Below are 20,692 nucleotides of genomic sequence, written 5' to 3' on the forward strand. Positions count from 1 at the left end.
CCCCAAAAAACTAAGCTCTGGGGAGATAAGGTGATTTGTCCCAAGTCATTACATTAAAAGGTCACAAACCAGATGAGAACCCAGTCCTTTTGAAACATTTATTTTCCTTTTTCTTTGCTCATCAGTGTCCTTGGACATTGTGCTGCCTAGTGGCAGAAATTAATGACAAATCTTTTGTTATGATTGCTGATTTAACCCTGCTTTATGTGAGGAGTTTGCAGGTATAGACCCACCTGAGTTTCTCAGCTGTGGGTATGTCAGTCTCCTTCATCCAACAAGAATTACCTGAGCCTGAGTATGCCCATGCACTGTGCCAACAATGGGAATAGAAGGGTGAACAAGATGTGACTTTGTCCTGAGAAGATACCTCCTAATGGGAGAGTATTATCCTACAATGGAAAAAATCATTGTCCTAATGGAATATAAAAAGCTGTGAGAAGGACAAAGCAAGAAAGAAATAAGTCTGCCTGGCAGGGTTTCATGGTAGAGGAGACTTCTGAGTGTAGTCTCAATGGACTGACTTCAGAGATGAAAAGCCTGAGACATTGAGAGTTCTGCAAATGACCTCATAATTTTTAAACTTCATTAATTTCCTAAAAATATGCTTGTTGCCACATCTCCTTAGACAGAAGTAGCATAAATTATTTATTGGAATATTTAAAATATTAACATCAGTAAATTCCCCAGAAACTTCATAAATACTCTGCCCAGTTGGATAAACTAATCTGAAATAATGGTTTTCAAGTTGCTCAAACTCTCCAATTCTTCAAAGCCAGTAAGAATTCTTGGAAACAAACAGGAAGCCCAGAATAAGTATCTCAACTCTCTAAACATCAGACATTTTATACAGAGGAGGATACCATCCCTCTAGCATTTCATGTACTTTTATTCAGGTAAAAAGATATTCTTTTTTTCTCACAGTGAACACCTAGAATGTTTTTCTCTTCCAACAAGTGTAAGATAAAATTCGGGTGCCACTGAATTTTATTACTTGAATATTAAGAGCAAATATGTAGATTCTGATATGTTTGGAAATATTTGGAGCTAGAAGGAAAAGAACCTTTCAAGTGTAGAAATGGAAACGTATCAGAGCCAAACCCTTGGAACAGCCCAAGAGGAGACTTCCCTCTGTTCTGCTGTGGTCCACTGGGTGCGATGATTGGGATTTTGGGGTAGCTGATATAAACTAGACCTAGATAATGGAGATCTTAAGTATTTCTGGGAGAGAAGGAAGATCCCATTGTGTAACCTCTCCTCTCGTGCTTTAGTGGGCTGTTTGGCTTCTCTTCTGGGTGTGACCAGATAGGTTTATACCCTCTACTTGTAACCAAGATGGAATATTCCTTCTGATTCCTGACTCACTGAAGAAGGAGAGGTCCAGATCTGCAAGGCTTGGAGAGCATCTTTCCTTCAAGCAGGCTTTGAAGGACAGAACAAGGGGCAGGAGTTCCAGGAACAGCTCAGCAGCACTGAGGATTGCTGGTGAAGATCAATATTTTGTTGAGAATCTAAAAACGAATTGTTTCACAGAGGTGCTCAAAAATGTAATGGGCTATCTGGGGAGGGAGTAAACTTATCACTGGTATTAATTAAGTATTGGCTGAATAAGAATATACTGGAAAGTCATGCATAAGGCAAGTTGGACTAAGGGCCCTAAGATCCATTTCAACTTAAAGATTTCATTATTTGCAGATCCTTGGTTTACCCTGTGTATGCGTCTGTGCTTGGACTTACCATGTTGTTCTGTAATGATACATTCATATGCATGTCTCCCCGTCAAGCTTGAAAACTACTTAAAGAAAGGAACAATATTTGTCATTTTTCTATTTCATGTGTTTAGTACAATGACTAGTACCTAGGAGACACCAAGTCAGTATTTATCAAATGAATGAATGAATGAATTCATTTTTGTATGTCAGTATATATACATTTATGTATATCCTGATTTATAGATTTATATTGTAAGTTATCAGTAAATACACTTGTTTGTTGTGATGGTGTTCATATGCATTAGAACCAAGAGTTGTTTGAATACCTGAATGATGGAATACGCTTCCTAAATCCTCAGACATGGTACTTCTAGTTAATTAATTCCCTCTTTACAATTGGGGCCATATAATAGGAGTTAAGGCACAGCCAATGTGTGGCTAGGGTTTTTCTGAATGTATATTTCTAGATCAAGTCTCCAGTGCCAGAAATGGCCCTAGAAGTGGTGGTTAGAGGTCCCAGTGTAACTTGACTGCATTAGGTAGCAGGTGTCTCCTGTGGATAACCAATAATTTAAATTCATCCCAACCTTGGGGAAGGAGGCAGGAGTGTGAGTGGCAGGGACTCCTGTGGCATGCTGGATAGAAGGGCAGGTGTCTAAGCTGAAGTGTGTGAAGAGGTGGGGGAATCTCAGCAAGTTAGACTGGATAAGGAGGCCAGAAGAGGGCCAAGAAGCAAAGGCACTTGGGGTGTGGTTTTGAGATGGAAAAATTTTCAGAGAAGCTGAGGCGATGGGTGAGGTTGCAAACAGAGTACTTTTTAAAAAGACTTGTTAGCTGAAACACACTTGTGCCAAACAGCACTATTCATTTATGTAGTCATTCATTCAGCAAATCTATATTGAGTGCCTATGTTACGATAGCACTGTGCAAATGCTAGGGTCAAATACAAATAAAGTAGGATCCTTGCTCTCAAGTACATAACTATAAACTAAACTATAGACATATTAACAGAAAACTGCAATGCAGTGTGATAAATGCTATAATAAGGTAAGCACAGGGAGCCTGTGGAAGCCTCTCAGGAACATATAACCAAGTCTAAGATGAGAAGTGAAGGATAAGTTGGAGTTAGCAAGGTGAAAAGGGTAAGCAGGAAGAACAATCTTGCTAGAGCTCTAGGAATGGCTGAATATACAAAAGACCTAAGAAGGGAGCTTATTCAGGGACTGCAAATGCCTTGTAATAGTAGTGTGTTATATACCATGTTAAATAGTCCAGACTTTCTCCTGGAAGCAATGAATAACTGGAGTATTTTAATCCAGAAGTGACATGATCAGATGTGTGCTTTAAAAATACTACTACAACTAAATTGTGGAGAATGGGTTGGAGGAAATGAAGAGCAGGGACTCCCTGAAGTTGTCACAGTGCTCTGTGGGAGGGAGATGATGGTAGTTCAACAAAAGCTGAGGTAAGGAAAACAGAAGCAGATAAATTATTGAGACATTTGAAAGAATGGACAAAGCATGGTGATCAGCTGGATGGGAGATGTAATAAGTCAAGGATGGCCAAGTTTCTGGCTTGGGCAGCTGGGTAGATGGCTCTAGAGGTAGACCCGTAAAAAAGGAGGATGTGTCAGTTTCAGGAGAGTTCTGGTCTAAGGGAGCCAGAGAGTTAAACCTTCTTAAATCCAAAGGGCCACTCTGCTGGTCTGTCTTACACCACTCTATCAGTGTAGAAAAATCTCCTTTCAGAGCTTTATGAGATCTAATACCTGGGTTGGGTCCCCACTGACTCTAGGCATTATCATTTATTCATCCATTCAATCAACCAATGTTTATGAAATGCCAATTATGTATTCATAGTATTCCAGTATTCTGTAGTCCTCAGTGTCCATCTATGCAGGTAGCTTAGTTCTAAAAAAGTGACTTTCAAAGCCAGAATTATAGCTGTAAGTTTTTGATAGTCTTTCCCACTCACCCCACCCCAACTCATCAGGCATATTAGTGTTTGTGCTGTCATTCACTGCTTTAGCGGAAAGTATTTCTTCACTTCCTGTTTCCATGGCTGTATTATGTTTCTACATTAAATTCTCATGGTTCCATTAAATTTTAGTTTCTTCTTCATGGACTTTGTCTATGGCAGAGTTTTGACTTGAGTGGATGTGAAACACCTAATAGAAATTCTTTAATAAGTTATTTTATATGGCCAGAGGCCTGAAAACTCTTTTCTACGAGCCAGTCTCCTGAGCAACTCTGGGGCCTCCTGTGGTTCAAGGGAGGTGTTGGAATTTCAGTCACAGGTGTGATGGATCAAAGCCTTCCTCAAAATACTTGTGTTTGATGCCATTTCAATTTACATTTAGTGCTTGGTTTTCCCAAGATGAGGTGTGAAATTCAAGCATCAGAGAAACCAGCAGGGGTTGCCGGTTGAAGTTAATAAAACACTTACCATGAGCCTATGTAGTTCAGATTAATAAAATAAAATCATGGATGTGAGAGCCTAACCTCACACATTCATATCATCTTGTAAATCTGTTTCCTGGAAGCCAGAGGGTGCCTAGGCCACTGGGCCAAGAGAGATGGGGAATCTACTTTGAAAACCACTCTTCGGTTAATCACTAAAGCCTATTTTTGTCAAACAAAGCTCTTGGAATCTCTATTTCACTTCTCAAAGATACTGCAAAGATTAATGAAGTGATTTTGAATTACTTGCTGTAAATAAGTGTTGCTTTTTAAGGATGTAGTATTATTGTTAATGTTATTTCATAATCAGTGAAGATGTAAAATGTTTGATATTTAGTTCAGTTGATTAAATGATACCAGTGTGATTATGGCCCAGAACTGGATTTCTACTCCAGACATGTTTTTAGTTTCGCACAGAGAATGTGTCTTGTTCAAAAGCAGACTACTTCTAGCCTTAATCAGCCACCTCTCATGTGCCGATGTCTCCGTTGGCTAATGGATAAATAATGCAGCTTCCTCAATCCACTGACATGGGTAGATAGGTAACCTTTGCATGTGAAAGCATATTATTATAGGCTGCAAGTCTTGGAAGCCTGAACAGGTCTTTGCAAGAGAATATTAAGCCCCGAGAAAGTGCCTGGTTTGCCCAAAGTCATCCAATGAATGCAGAGTCAGGGCTAAAATCTGGATTTATTAATAAGTCCAACGTTCTCACTATTGCACTGTGCCATATTTACTCCGGTTTAGAATTCACCTCTAAAACTTTTGGGTACTTGGAGCCAGGCGTGGTGGTTCACGCCTGTAATCCCAGCACTTTGGGAGGTCGAGGTGGGCGGATCACGAGGTCAGGAGTTTGAGACCAGCCTGATTAACATAGTGAAACCCCATCTCTATTAAACATACAAAAATTAGCTGAGCGTGGTGGCACACACCTGTAATCCCAGCTACTCAGGAGGCTGAGGCAGGAGAATCTCTTCAACCTGAGAGGCAGAGGTTGCAGTGAGCCGAGATCACTCCACTGCACTCCAGACTGGGTGACAGAGTGGGACTCTATCTCAAAAGCAAACAAACAGAAGACAAAAAACTTTTGGGTACTTGGATTCAACTCAAATTGCTAGAAAAGTGGTATCCAATAAAATGCACTGCATTATTTGGTACTTCCTAGTATTTTATTAGATATTGCTTTTTGTTTGGTGCATCTCACATGGGTATCACACTTCTCTAGGCAGATAGCCAAAAAGCAACAAGTCAATCTACCATGTCTTCTGTCTGGCAGGCAGTGCAGGAACCTGCAGGGCAACTCTGAACAGCATTCTAGAGACTAAATCAAGCCCGCTGGGCTGATTACAGCAAACGATGATTGGTGCCTATCCTAATTAGGCTGACAGGACTTCTGCTATGTGGACGTCCCACTTGCTGCATTCACAGATGTGGTGAATCAGTCATGTTCAATTCAACCACTTTCATTTGAGAACCTGCTACATGCAGCGGGTTATCAAGATCTCTTTGTAATATGGGCAAGAGTTTGGTCATGAGTTGTAATCAACCCAGGTACAGTTTGCCTATAGAGAGATTCCTCAGGTTAGCCTTCTCAGCAGTGGCCAGTGGGGTGGAAATGATCTTTTTTGCAAAAGCCAAGAGCCCTCGTGACTGTGTCTTTCTATCACAGTTTTCAAGAGGAAAAGGAAAATTGGTCTCGATGATCCTTCTTGGCTCTGAAATGTTCTTTTAAAATAATATGTATTGCATACATTTTTCCGATTACAAAAGCAATACATGTCATTGTTGAAAATGCAGAAAATTACAAAGACGATAAAAAGTAGTCATAATTCTAATACAATTAAAACTGCTTCCAACTTCTTAGTTCAAATTTTTTCAGTCTGTTTTTTCATCAAATGGAAGAGTATATATCTTTTAAATGAAATTGAGATCACATTATATCCTGCTCTGAAATTTTAGGAGTTTATAAAGTATATAGAACTAAATAGTAAATTTCTTGCTCAAAGCCTGGCACACTACAGTCATTCCATAAACATCTGTTAACTGAATGGAGAGGAAAACCTGGTTTGTGGGCTTGAGCAACTTCACACTCAGGCCTTGCCCAAATCTAGACAACAAGCTTTGTGTGCCAAAAGAATGAAATGAGCTAGAAACTGACCACTCTTCTTTAAGAAAGCTTCCCTTCCCCAAGAGAACATCAATGGTAATTCATACCCCTTTTTTGTATTCATTGTGTATTTCAGGAGACTGCTTCCATTTGATGTGAAAGCTACACATACAAGGGACTTGCTAGAAGCATGGACCTCAGTGAAAAATGGACTTTGGAGGAAGGAGCCTGGTTATCCCATGCTGGAATTCATCCTTTTGCCAACACCAGAGCGGGTATGGCTGTTTTTGATGTCCCTGATAGCATGGTTCTCCTCAGCTTCTGCACCTCATAATGTCAATCTACTGTACTCAATAAGTGCCCAGGCTGTTTGTCTTTTCAAAAGCAGCCAAGTGGAGAGGAGAGGGAATGGATTTTGAAGTCAGACAGACCTGGGTTCAGATCCTGAATTCACTACTTAAAAGTTTTATGGCTTTGAGAAAATCTGTCATTCCCTGGGCTCTAACATGAGAGTAAGAATGCCCAATTTGCAGGGTTATGATGAGGACCAACCACTGTTATTTAATGAGCCCTCGCCCTGGCCAGGTGGGAAGCTGGTCAAACATCTTTGAGCACCTAACATATGTCAGGCACTGTGTTCCTGTTTTGCTCATCTCTCCTCTTAGCAACCTGCAAACAATCAAGTCGAGATAAAGCAACCAGTCTAAACAGAGTAGTCAGCTCTTTACCTTCTTTATGATTATCCAATTAATGTGACTCAGCATTAAATGGTGGAGATATTGTTACTTTCCTGGAGCAGAGCATACAAATGTAAGAAACATAATCTGACACAGAGCTGTGGTCCTCTATCAGGTCTAAAAATCCACTCTCTCTTCCAGCCCTCAAGTCTGATAGAGATCTACTTTGATGGTAGGAGCCATTCTATAGATGGATGATGAAAGGCTGCTGAGGTTAATACACTCACAGATGTTTTCACAGGGATCTGTCTCCCATTTGTTTGTTGTTTATTCATTTACTCGACAAATATTGAGCATCTATTTTATGCCAAGCACTGATAATACGAGAGAGAGCGCATGATTGACATAGAGAATAGCACACTGGACTCTCTGATGTGCCCACCTCTAAAACAGGTAACTTATATGGCAACAAACATTTGCAGACCTTCTGCACTACACCAGGGTATGTCTTCCAATCAAGACTGCTGCACACAGTGAGATAGTTTCCAAAGGGAAGGCAGGAAGCTTTGAGAAAGGAAATTTGGATGCATTCCACCCCAAAATCAATTGTGATTTGTTCCTGTGCACTGTCACGCTGTCATTCTAGCCACTTTTTAGAAGCCCTTAAGCCAGCATCTCTTCACAACCCATGGAAAAAAGCTGAACCTCCCTAGCTCAACACACAGCCCTTCAGGACCTGACCTCTGCCTGCCTCTCTAGATTCATCTCCTGCTGCTCATCACTAATAGCAATTCCCTCCCTCTCACTGTGTCAACCTCTACCTGGATCCCTGAATACATGCTGCCCTCACACACCTGTGAATCTTTGCAAAGGCTGCTATTATCATGTCTTTTCCACTTGGCCAGTTCCTACTCCTCTTTGAAGCTTCTGCTTAAGTCATCTGTTCTGGGATCTCTTCCTGCCGCCACCTCCTACCAACCCCCATCCTGGTCTCAAGGAGAGTCCCTCCTCCCTCCTCAGTGCTGCCACAGCCCCTGCAGATTCCCATGTCACAGCACATATCACACTGTATTGTGCTTGTCTGTATCCTGAACAGCCTGTGTGCTTCTTGAGACAGATGCCTTGTTTTATTCATTTTTGCATCCCTTTAACTGTAGCATGGTAAATTTGTGGTGTATATTTGATGGCTGGATGAATGAATGAATGACAATTGGGACCACAGCCTCTAAATATCTCTGCCTTCATTGAAAGACTTTTTTTTTTTTTTTGGCTGTGGGAACCCATCTGATTGTAAAACTGCTTCTGGCATCATGACATCACTTCACCTTGCTTTCGGCACATCTGTAGCATTTGATTCAATGACCCTAGGCTTGTTACCAAAGCCTAAAGGCAGAGGAGAGAAAGAAAGTGTGTTTGCTGGTGCTTGCTGCTTTTGTAACCTAGGCAATAGAATCATCCATCAGAGAATTTCAGAACTGAAAGAAGCTTTAGGGATCAAAGTGGTGGCTAAAAACTGCACACTGTGACCATCTCCAAGCACAGCCTTGTCCCTCTGTGAGTTTACCACGTCATCTATCTGCAATCTTTGGGGCAAGGCTGGAAAATAGGAAGGGAAGCTCTGCCTAAAGGGGAGGCACTGCTCTTGGGTAAGTGATGAGCTGCTGGGGCTGAGGGAAAAGCTTAGTTCTGTAGGCAACAGATACAGTAATACCCGGTTCTGTTCAGATAATCAGTCTATATGCTGCAAGGATGAAGGCATCCAAGACAAAGTATAGCAGTGTTGTGGTAAGTGAGTGAAGCACAGACACAAGGAATCAATGTGGCTGAAATTTGAAAATCCTTGTGGGCAGCTGATATTACGGTGGTTCTCAGAGGTTAGGGCTGAGATTCAGGAAAGGGGCTGCAGGTCCTTAGAGGACTGAGTCAGGTGCCAAAATGGGAACCTAATGAAGTCTTGAAGTGGGATGAGGAAACTGGCAGAGATGAAGTGTGCTGTGCCAGAGCCAAGCCAGAAATGGACAAATTATAGAAAAATACTTTAAGCATATATTAGGTATATAATTTTGCAAGATGATACACTAAGCCTTTTTTGTATATATATCTATTTATAGACTATCTCAATTAATTCTCACAACAGCTTTATTCTCATTTCGTGACTGAAGAAACTGAGCCTGAAGAGGCTGAGAAACTTGTGCATCATTCACCTCACAAATGGCAGAGTTGGAATTTGAATTGAGGTCAGTTCAATCCTAGCCACCATAAGCTACTGTCCCTCAAATTCTTTCTCCCACATTCCCTACTCTGCCTTCACAGCTTAAGGCTCTGGTGGTCCAGTTACAAACTTGTATTGCTAATTATTTGCTTGTCACAGCTGAAATGAGAACTAGCCCTGAGCAGGGCTAGAAAACAAACAGTGCTGTTGTAACATGTGCGTTCTCATCCAAGCCCACAGCACAGCTCTCCCCTACAGCCATCTTAGCTCACGCATTGCCAAGGTCTTGACCCACCTGCTTTAAAGCATCTTTCTTTGATACTCCATTTTCCCACCTCACCTCTCCCCACCACTGGCTAGTGCCAGCTGTTCTATCTCTGAGGCTCAATATGGACTGGTGGGGTTTGCATTTCTAGTGAAGTACCAGGGAAAGCCCTGGAGTGTCCAAGCTTCAAGGTTTTGTTGTTGGCTTCCTGTAGTCCTTAGAGAATTGCATTATCTGCCAGGGAGACTCAGTCATTCTGTTGAGTCATAGGCCTTGAGGCAGATGCACACATCTGCCCTTGTATTATCCTCAGAGCATCTCCAGCTGTAATTGGGTAGGAGAGCTTCCAGAAAGCTGGCTGTGGAGAGCCCAGGATGCCTGGGGGTGATAAGGAGTTTCTGAAGGAAAGTCCCTCTTTCACTCCTGCTTCTGACACTCCTAAAAATATTCCCAATGACTTAGGCCAGTGGGTTTACAAACTCATTTTAAAGGTCTAGAGCACATTTTCCAAAAGAAATCATATGCAGTCCCTGACATACAAAACAAAAGGGAGACAGTGTTTGGCTGCTGTCGCATTTCCGACTGTTGCATTACAAGTTGATTGGGCCGTTCAGCCTCCAGCCACATCATGTATGTGGGGATTTGGTACGGAAGGGGAGGCCCTTCTCAGCAAATAAGTATTTCTTCTTCCTCTTATAGATGTGCTCACTCAGCTGTTTGGGAACTCTGATGTCATCCACACTTCCCAGGGAACTCAACCTGCTTAAGCTCCTCTTTAGGGGAGAGGCAGGAAGTCTGGGAAACACAGCCTGGCAGTGTGGGCCAGGTGCGTCACAGAAATTCAGTGGTACTGTTCCCATTATGGTTATATAAACAGGAAGGAACAGATTTCCTTTCTGCAGCCTCTCAGGGTCAGGGAGAGTTTTAATACTGGTCAAGGAGGAAGGAAGCAACTTTTCCTGAGAGCAGTCTGTGTGCCAAGCATTGCCATGTACATGACTTCACTGCATTCGAACCCTTATTGAAATCTTGCGCGGTAGTCTTATTTCCATTTTGCAGATGAGAAAACTGAATCTTGCAAAGGCAAAGTAGCTAAGCCCAGCTCAGGCAGCAAATGGCAGCAGAGCTCACATTTATACTCAGATCTTTATACTCCAGAGCTGTGTTCTATCCATTTTACTTCTATCAGTTTCTAAGGGCAAGATTATTCTGCATCTCCACCTTTCTGAGAAGTTGATCCTTTTTGTCTATTTTTCTTGCAAACTCTGTAGTAAACAGACACATATAATGGAATCCATTATCTGTGATCTCCTACTGCACTTGTTTCAATTAGTTTCATAAAGTCCATCATCTGTTTCAATTTTCATTTTACAGAGGAGGGCGCAGTCTAAGCAGTTTGGGACACTAAAGATTAGTGGCAAAACTAGGGCTATAGCCCCGTCTTCTGCTGCTCCTCCCACCACCCACACTATGCTGACTGCTAAGGCAATAGCTTCTTGGGAAAACCACTTTACTGTGAAAGAAGAGAAGCCTCTGTGTGGTCCAAGAAGACTCTATTTGCAGCTCTGAAAGAAGCGATTCCCCTTTAGGCCTCTGCCTTAGATGCTGGGGTGGAAATGTAAGATCGTGGTCTCTGCATTTCAGCAGAAACTCACATTTATCCTACAGATTTTGATTTTTAATAGTTTAGTCATAGATTTCAACTGCAGCAAATGTTTTTGTCCTTAACACTGGGTATTTTGTTTGATTTCACTGAATCGATCTAACTGAGTGTAAGTCGGGAGTGTATGATTTTTCTCTGCTGGGACCTTTTCTTGTATGTATTTTTGGAATCGTTCTTTATTCTGATTTCTTGTCCAAGAACACTTTCTAGCAGCTTCTTGGCTCAGTCAGATTTTATTTCCTTTGATAAGATATTGAGTGAAGATTCTTTTAAAGCTTCATCTCTGGACTATACTTGGTAGCAGGAATCTGGTGGGGAGGCAGTGCAGGAGGGGGACAAGTTTAATTTATTTATATATTTCCCAAAACACCTTGCTTTTGTTGATATCATCTTCCATCGATATTTGGAATTTTTAGAGGACATATTTTAACATTTTCACCCAAATGAATCCTTGGCTTCTTATCAGAGTTCATATCATTTCATCTCTTGGGCTGTATTGCTTCTGCTTAGGATGATGCTTTCTTTTTTAGTTGAGATGTAGTTAATTATTTTTCCTATGGAGGCTACTCCTTTCTTCTGGAAATTACAAAACAAAGCCATTACCTAAGGCCTGATTTTCATTTAAGGGAAGTAAAACAACTGTGTTTTCTTTTTCCTTTTCATCAAGTCTTATAAAGAAGACAAGTTATACTAAAGGAAAGACTATTAAATCCTAGAGAACAAGAAACGACCTCTGGGCCAATTCAGCCTGGGAGCTAATGCTTCAACCAATCAATTGCAAATTTCTTTTTGATGAAACCATACTGGTGGGCATGTGTTTGTCCTTAGTATCACCTGTTGGCTTGTCCTAGGAGGTGCAGTTAAGAGACAAGGATAACAGAAGAGAGTCATGCTGAGCTCAGGCAGTCTTAGCCCCTCTTCCCTCTAAATCAGCCCTGCCCACGCTCTCCTGGGAGAGGAGGGGAGGAGGAGCTGTATTGCTTCCCCACTTTGCTCAGCTGTTAACTAGCAAAGGACCTCCAGGAGACAGAAGGCTACCTGCAGAGAAGATGATCAAAGGGCAATGCCAGGAAGGAAAGGAAAGCATTGAGATGACTCAGCTCAGCTCACTTCTTTCTGTCATTCATGCTTGAAATTGGCGATTTCCTCAGGGACGGGGGATGGGAAGGCCATACACACATCCTAGTGGGCCTTAGCTACCATCTTAACTTGTTATTATGGCATTTGTGCAGTTTTTTCTTGCAAAGAGAATTAATAGCATACTTTGGCTGGATAAAGTTTCTCCCCATGGGGCATTTAGCCCCTCACCCATCTCTTGGAGGAAGAAGCCTATCTAGGTGAGACTCAGTCTCTTCCTCTTCTTGACATGATCAAGTAGCTAAGTAACTCTTGGGGGCCCCTAGAGTCTGAGCAGCCCATAATAACCCTCCTGTTGGCCACTCCTCCGAGTAGAGCCTGCAATCAAAGCAGACCCTGCCACCTCTGCAGCAGACGCTGAGCAGGGCCTTGATGGCATTCCCAGACTGCTACAGGGCAGGTTCCTGGCTCACACTGGAGTCCTTGAACACTAGGTAGAATATCTGTTATGGGTGTTGTACTCCCAAAAAGTATCTAGAGTGTGCTCTTAGCTCTAGGAATGCAACTAAAATTTCCGTTGATCCTGGAGTTATGTCCAGTGTTGCTATACAACCTTACCTCATTTACTGAGGAACGAGGGAGCTGATTGAGTTTTCCAGATAACTGAATAGTTATGTGTTACCCTTGAAACACTTAGATTTTGTTTAAAATTTTACTGTTTTCTAATGGTTGATAAGACTTTTCTTTTCTTTTTTCTTTTTTTTTTTTTTTTTTTTTTGAGACGGAGTTTCGCTCTTGTTACCCAGGCTGGAGTGCAATGGCGCGATCTCGGCTCACCGCGACCTCCGCCTCCTGGGTTCAGGCAATTCTCCTGCCTCAGCCTCCGGAGTAGCTGGGATTACAGGCACGCGCCACCATGCCCAACTAATTTTTTGCACCTTTAGTAGAGACGGAGTTTCACCATGTTGACCAGGATGGTCTCGATCTCTTGACCTCGTGATCCACCCGCCTCGGCCTCCCAAAGTGCTGGGATTACAGGCTTCAGCCACCGCGCCCGGCGACTTTTCTTTTCTTTTCTTTTCTTTTTTTTTTTTTTTTTTTTTTTTTTTTGAGACGGAGTTTCACTCTTGTTACCCAGGCTGGAGTGAAATGGCGCGATCTCCGCTCACCGCAACCTCCGCCTCCTGGGTTCAGGCAATTCTCCTGCCTCAGCCTCCTGAGTAGCTGGGATTACAGGCACGCGCCGCCATGCCCAGCTAATTTTTTTGTATTTTTTTAGTAGAGACGGGGTTTCACCATGTTAACCAGGATGGTCTCGATCTCTTGACCTCGTGATCCACCCACCTCGGCCTCCCAAAGTGCTAGGATTACAGGCTTGAGCCACCGCACCCGGCCCAAGACTTTTCTTCTATGATTTTTTAATATACTTTCTTGCCTTCCTAAACAGAAAATAATCATATCCCAGCTTATGACTGGGAGTGGAGCAAAATTTCATTTAGGAATTTTTGCCTTTAATTTGGAATCCATAATAACAATATCCAATTTGTTTAAACAATTCATATACACACTTGAGTATGCCTAAAAAAAATTCCCGCTAGAGACACGTTAAGAAGTTGTGGATGGTTTTTAGTTTGAGAATGGAGATTAGGAGAAGACAAAAAAGGAGAGTTTTATTTTTCAGTTTATACCCATCTATGCCAAATGTTTTTTTCCTTTACAGGGAAAACATTTTATTTGTTTATATTATAAAAATAAATTTAAAACATTTACAATAATACAAGGAAAGAAAGAACATTAAAGTTAGGAGTTGGGTTCCCAGGCCAGCTCCCAAAAGCCCATTCAATTCATGATATATCATGGTAATAGTAACAGTGGGTATTAGTTACAGGCCCCTGTGTAATCTGTTTCTATGGGAAACTTCCTCTTGAGCCCGAGAAATATTTCCACCTTGTCATTTCCTCTCTGCATGTCCCACCTCTAATAAATGTGCTGCTCTAGAAACAGGGCAGGGACTCCCTCTCGCTGTCTGCTGAGGCCGTGGCAGCAGGAGGCCCTCTTGCCACCTGGGACAGGAAAAGGAGAGCAGTCTGGCATGCTCCAGCCCTCTATGTGGGAAGAAAATCAGTATGTTGTATGTATGTATGTATGCATGCATTTTGAGACTGAGTCTCGCTCTGTCACCCAGGCTAGAGGGCAGTGGCACAATCTTGGCTCACTGTGACTTCCACCTCCCAGGTTCAAGCGATTCTCCTGCCTCAGCCTCTCAAGTAGCTGGGATTACAGGCGCCCACCACCATGCCCAGCTAATTTTTGTATTTTTAGTAGAGACGGAGTTTCGCCATGTTGGCCAGGCTGGTCTTGAACTCCTGACCTCAGGTGATCTACCTGCTTCTGCCTCCCAAAGTGCTGGGATTACAGGCATGAGCCACCATGCCTAGCCAAGAAATGAACATTTATTATGTACCCACTGTGTGCCAGACACAGTGCCTGGTCTGTCTCACACTTTACCTGTTTTGCTGTTCCTAACAATCCAGTGAGGCACGTATTATTCTCAGGAAACTGAAAATGCCCCCCAATAATTCACAGAGCTGAGACGCAAACCTGTAAACTTGTTGCACTGTTCATTATAACTCAGTGATGCTCCAGCAGAACTATTTCTTTATAAGAGACCTATAAAAGTCAAGTGTGGGAAGGCACTGCACGTTGCCCTGAGATTCAATAAGGTCTGTCATGGAATCCCCTATTAGAAAGGAGCTGATCACCTCTGTGTCTGCAGTGCCTAGCACAGTGCTGGAAGCATGGTAAATTCCCAGTAGACGTTTGTTTGATTAATAGGAGACATTATTGTTGGCTCTGTTCTGCTTCCCAAGACAGAAAATTGGAATCATTTACTTTAGAGGATTTTCAACAACGAATACTAAAACAACACAAATGTTTTCTCATTAACTCTCAGTTGATTAGGAAATTCAAATAACTAAAGTGCTGTAAGTATAGTTCCTAGCTTACAAGTCATCTATTTAAAAGAAGAAATGGAAGGCAAGTCCATTGTGAGAACAGTTTGGCAGGCTTCAGAACCTAATCACCCTGTGGAGGACTGGCAACACTCTTCATAGGGGTAAGCATATTGCCAGCTCCATGTAACCAACTTTCAAGCCAACTCTTGGAACACAAACTAAAAGTCAAGTCGGAGACAATGAACATTCCCCTAATGTAAACATACTCTGTGGTTATTATCTTCTTTCAGTAACTCAAAATTGTTATGGGATAAAAAGAGTCCATTTATGTCAGCTGTAAAGGAGCATGGCATCCAATAATAACTAACATTTATTTGACTTTTACAATGTGACACTCTTTCTTCCAGGGGCCACAAGTGCATTAGTTTATTGTACTCTCACCACATTGGCACGCTAGGTATGGTTATTGTCTCCATGTTTACACAACGCTAAGGCTGAAAGAAATTAAGTTACTAGTTAATATTGGAACTGGTATCAGAACCCAGGACTGGCTGATCCCAAAGCCCTCTACAGACCACCTCTCTTGAGACACAGAGGCTGTTTGCTTCCTGATTCGATAGGAAACTGGAGGAGAACCCTTGTGAGCCCATTCACTCATACGATGAGCAGGTCAAAAGCTGCTCTTAGGATCTAGGACTGATTATTGGAATTGGCAATGGCAAAGCCATTCTTGTCCTTGAAAAGAGCTACTCTGGCAGAGTGAGGTAGAAACCTGTTTAGGCTGCTTGTAAGAGCGAAATGAAGAAAGGGTGCTGTCAGTGTGTAGACAATTATTTTAATGCATTCTGTTGTAAAGGGTAGCTGAGAATTGGAGTAATGGCTAGAGATATGTAGAATCAGTAAAGGATTTTTTAAAAGACAGGAACATAGTAGTATGTCTGTATACCGATGGGAGTGATCTAGGACTGAAGACAGTATTAATCCAGGTGAGAAGAGGCAAGAGCCACATGAATAGGATCTGATTTATACTGAAGGCCATAATGGCCTTAGATGATTCATCTATAGCAACAGGAGAGCAGGAGAGTAAACAAACAGGCAAATGCAGAGTGATTGCTGGGCTGTGCTAAGCTCCATTTGATTTTAGTGGTCATGAACTGAAAATAAAACCAGGCAGCATACTTTTGTGCTTTTTTTTTTTTTTTTTTTTTTTTTTTTGAGATGGTGTTTTGCTCTGTCTCCCAGGCTGGAGTGCAATGGTGTGATCTTGGCTCACTGCAACCTCTGCCTCCTGGGTTCAAGTGATTCTCCTGCTTCAGCCTCCCAAGTAGCCAGGATTACAGGCATGCGCCACCACGCCTGGCTAATTTTTGTTTTTTTTAGTAGAGATGGGTTTTTGCTGTGTTGGCCAGGCTGGTCTCAAACTCTCGACCTCAGGTAATCCACCCACCTCAGCCTCCCAAAGTTTTAGGATTACAGGCGTGAGCCAACATGCCCAGTCAAATTTTTGCTTCTTTAATCATGTTTAGCTGAGTGTAGATGGAAAGAAGGTGGAAAGTTATATTTTACTAGGGCTGTGTTTTAACCAGGTAAATAGCATGAAAAGAGAGCAGAACATGGTTTTGAAGGTGTAAGAGAGAAATGATAATGAAACTGGAAACCAACATCCATAAGGAAGGAAGGGGGATCATGAGGGGAGTGAGGGACAGAGCAACGATCATGGACAAGTAAATTACAGATGATGGTGGGGTCAAGGACACATTGGATTAAAATAAGAGCGAGGATAAGCCAGCAAGGTAGGAGAGTGGAATATTTCACATTGATATTATGCATGGCATCACTATGACAGCAGGGGGCTGGTGTGGTTGAAGCAGGTCAAGAAAGGGATAGGATGCAGAAGACTTGAGAGATCAGAGTGTGATTATACAGATGGAGAAAAATAAGAATAATCACAGCAATAATACTGGGAAAAGTGACAGTGAAGCAGATGCCATTTTCTTCAAGAAATGAGGTGAAACAACCAGAGAGTATGTAGATGGCTGAAATAAATAGAGAAGGCAAGTAATGCAGCCTGTTATTTTCAAGGAAAGCCAGATATGGGGTTAGAGCAAGATACTGAAAGAAACATTCAGAAAGGAGACTAAGGATATATGGGGGATTTTGCTAGCGATGAGCCATGAGTTCCAGAGGACAAATGAGAGAATTCTAGGAGGTGGGAGGGGATGGAGTGATGAGTGCAAAGCTTCACCCAAACATATTCAATTCCTGGATTTGGGAGCTCAGATTATAAGAAGCAGGAAAAAGAAGAGGATGGAGACATAGGCTCAGCCCCTCAAGAATGCTGCCTTGCTGAGGAAGGACAGCCCCACCCCTGCTTCCCTGGGCTCCGTTAGCAATGCTGGCTGAAGGGGCTTTCTGTCCTCCATGGTGATTTGTAAACCAAAAACTGACAGTGGAAAACCCAGAGATGGCCGAGTGTTTACAAAACGAGAGCATATTGGCTCAGATCCGGGTTCTTAGGCTGCTGCAGCTGGTGCTCTGACCACTTGGAGACACTAGAAGGCCCCCCCAGGAGGCTGCCCAGACTGTTGACCCTCCAGTAGTCCTCCCAGGATGGAGAAAGGACAACCATTTCCATGGCTGCTCCTTCCTTCCTCCGGACCCTGCCCTGGGTCATCAGCTGCTGGGCTCTCTCTGGAGCACATGACAATTCCAGCCTCCCTGCCCCCCGACCCCTGCAATTCAGAGCCGCGACAGTCAGTCGTGGGGTCTTGGGGGAGATACATAACACATCTGCCCAAGTTATCCAGGCCACTGACCCAGAGAGGAAGGTTCTCACAGCGTGATATGAATTATTTTAGAATTTACAGCTCTCAGCGTAACTACTGCTTTGACGTTCTGTATTTGAAGTAGTCAATCTTTCATAGAGTAGAAGGAGCACTGCTCTTGTCTCCTCCCTTCCCTTCTCCCTCACATACCCCTATCACAATGCTGTCACGCATACATTCGCAACTTCTCAGCCTCAGTTTCCCTACCTGTGCAATGGGGCTCATATTACTTTGCCCACTTGAGCCAGGTGATCTCCTGAAGAGAATGAAATACTGTTGGACTGGAGTTGGAATTCTGGTTCCAAAAGGAGGGGACTGGGGGGCATTTGGGGCTCCTCCTACCTTTCCGCGAGACCTATTCAAGCCCTGAAAATTCTCCGTCTCCTCAGGAGAAGCCACAGAACAAACGGTTTCCCAAGCGTCGGAGGAGGGCAGACAACACAACAAAGCAGGGAATCGGGTTAGAACGGGTTATGCTCTGATTATCTGGAAAATGGGCAAATGGGGCGGGGACTGAGGAGGACTCAGCCAGCAGGGAGTTTGGAGGCCGCGCGCGCCGCCGCGGAGCATGACGGCCACGGTCGCCTAGCAACGAGCGGGGATGCGCGGGGCGCCGGGGTGGGCGAGGGGAGCTCGCCGCCGCCGCCGCAGCCGCGCGCCCTCGGGCCCCGGGGACCGCGGGAAAACTTTGCGGCTCTTCGGCGCTGGGGCGTCTGCGCCAGGCCCGGCAGACCGAGCAATGCGCCCCGCGGGCTGAGGGAAGACGGTGCGGCCGCGGCCCAGCGCCCGGCCCGGGTAGCCGCGGAGAAAGTTGGCGCGCGCCTGACGGCGCCTTGAAGCAGCAAGGTGCCCGGGCCGAGTTGCCCCCAAGTTTCTGCGGCGATTTCTCACTCTCAGGGGATCGGCAGGCCCGAATCCCGCGGGACTCCAGCTCACGTATTCTGAGCGCCGGGAGAGAGAAGCCCGCGCTTTTCCCGGCGACCCGCGCTTGAGCTGATGCTTGGTGGGTTCGTCCTGGATGGTAGCGATTCGAGTTTTGTTTTCTGCTTTTCTTCTCCCCCAGACAGTGAGTTTGTGGAAGCCTCGCCCGCATCCTACAGCCCGGACGAGTTAGGTAAGTCTGCTCCTTTTGTCTTTTATTTTTCGTCGCAGTTCTGCCGGAGAACCGCGAGTTTGGGAGGCGCCGAGATGAACTCAGCCAGCCGTGGGCCTGAGGTCCGGGTGCGGAGGGAAATGGCCAGGGGACACCTGCTGCCTTCGCGGCGGAAACCGGCCTTTCCTTGGCGCTGTGCTTCGAGGGTGGCGGGGCAAGTGTCCAATATGCCGAGTGAGTGTGTGTGTGTGTGTGTGTGTGTGTGTGTGTGTGTGTGTGTGCGCGTGCGCGCGCCTGGGTCAGTGGTGCTGCTCTGAGGAGCCTGGCACACAAACTTCCAGACCTGGGGCTTTTGTAACCTGCACTCGTCCTGCCGGAAGGACACAGGTGGCTGGTTCTGCCTTACCAAGTACCTGGCAGGAGAAGGACGTTGCGTGGGTCGTCCTTACCCTGAATTTAATGAAGTCAGGGGCTGAAAATGGAGGTGTAATTACTAAACTGTAAGACCCGGGAGCTGCTTCCCTCCCTGGTTTCTATTCCTCAGTTAGCCTGTAGGCGTCTCCAGCTAGGACATTCCAGCCTCACGCCTGTCGTGGTAAGTGGAGATTTGTGATGGGTGAAGCGGGACGCTCTTGTCAGAGACAGGCTGAAGAGAGAGTGAAGAGAAAGAAATGCGAACGGTCAGGATCTCTCTAACTTCCTGCCACCCCATTCTCACTCGGTGGCTTAGTGTTGGGTCCTTCTCTCTTTTTCTTCTGCTGTCAGGGTTAGTTTAGCTGCTACTGGTCTGGGCTATCAAGTCTGTCCTTACTGTTCTTTCATCACTAGCCTGAATATCTTGCCTTCCTACGATGAAATGAAAGGATTTATTTGATGATATATGTTGACAGTAAAGGAGGAGAGGAACTGTCCACAAAGAGCGGTTTAAATACGTTTATCCTCAGTAACACGCTCAGTTGTGGGCACCGTGTTCCTGGTCAGCCTCTTGTGCTGGGAAGAATGTCCTCGTCAAGTCTCACAGGACCTGAAGCAAAATTCCTCCTTGACAACGACTTTTCATTTCTAGGAGCCAAGCACCCGAAATAGGTCTGGATCAAGGTTGGCATTCTGTGGCAGGGAAGAGTACCAGGTTTTATTCAGAGAATGTGTTTCTGGCAAGTTGTGAGGCAATCACATCTCTATCAATGGAATCATAGACTAAATGCATGAGCAAAACTAGCTTTTGAGACACACTGTGGTGAATCATTTTATGAAATGAAAGTGACATCTAAACCATAGCTTTGCATGATGTGATTTATTAAGAGGGCAGGTACTTGTTGCTCTGCTCCACACATGTATAATTGTATGTTAATGACACTAGCATTGATGCCCCACAGTGTGACAGAAGCTATTTGGTCCTAGGTCATCCATAAACATAAACAATGGCAGGGTGAGCATTGCTTTCTCTGAGAAACCAGCCCGTATAACTACTAAATTGTTTGCATTCACAGAATGATTTGTATAGCAGGAAGGCCCAGGTATTTGACCCTTTTTCATCTTCATATCTCCCTCTGGGACTTTCAGACTGGACTGCCCCCATGAGGCACGCACAAATATGGGTATCCTTTCAAATTATCAATATAGAATAAAAAACAATGTTTTTTCTCTTCAG

At 43.9% G+C, this 20,692-nt stretch overlaps 2 protein-coding genes across 3 annotated transcripts in view; one reads left to right on the forward strand and one right to left on the reverse strand.

Moving 5' to 3' along the window:
* Positions 1-18,470, reverse strand: part of LOC104650443 (apolipophorins-like) — a 183,447-nt gene extending 164,977 nt beyond the window's left edge. The window contains exon 1 of the mRNA XM_074400437.1: positions 18,291-18,470. The gene's annotated coding sequence lies outside the window, so the exon portion shown is untranslated. The remainder of the gene's footprint in view (positions 1-18,290) is intronic.
* Positions 1-20,692, forward strand: part of AMOTL1 (angiomotin like 1) — a 170,431-nt gene that overhangs the window by 16,951 nt on the left and 132,788 nt on the right. Inside the window, exons 2-3 of one of the 2 annotated variants that reach the window (XM_039471276.2) lie at positions 6,412-6,550; positions 19,012-19,062. In XM_039471276.2, coding sequence (XP_039327210.1) covers positions 6,466-6,550; positions 19,012-19,062 — 136 coding nt within the window. In that variant the 5' untranslated portion in view covers positions 6,412-6,465. Of the gene's footprint in view, positions 1-6,411; positions 6,551-19,011; positions 19,063-19,339; positions 19,637-20,692 lie in introns of those variants that run through there. The other variant, XM_010332952.3, reaches the window with a different exon arrangement.

Source organism: Saimiri boliviensis, chromosome 6, assembly GCF_048565385.1.
Source record: "Saimiri boliviensis isolate mSaiBol1 chromosome 6, mSaiBol1.pri, whole genome shotgun sequence".
Taxonomy (NCBI): Eukaryota; Metazoa; Chordata; class Mammalia; order Primates; family Cebidae; genus Saimiri; species Saimiri boliviensis.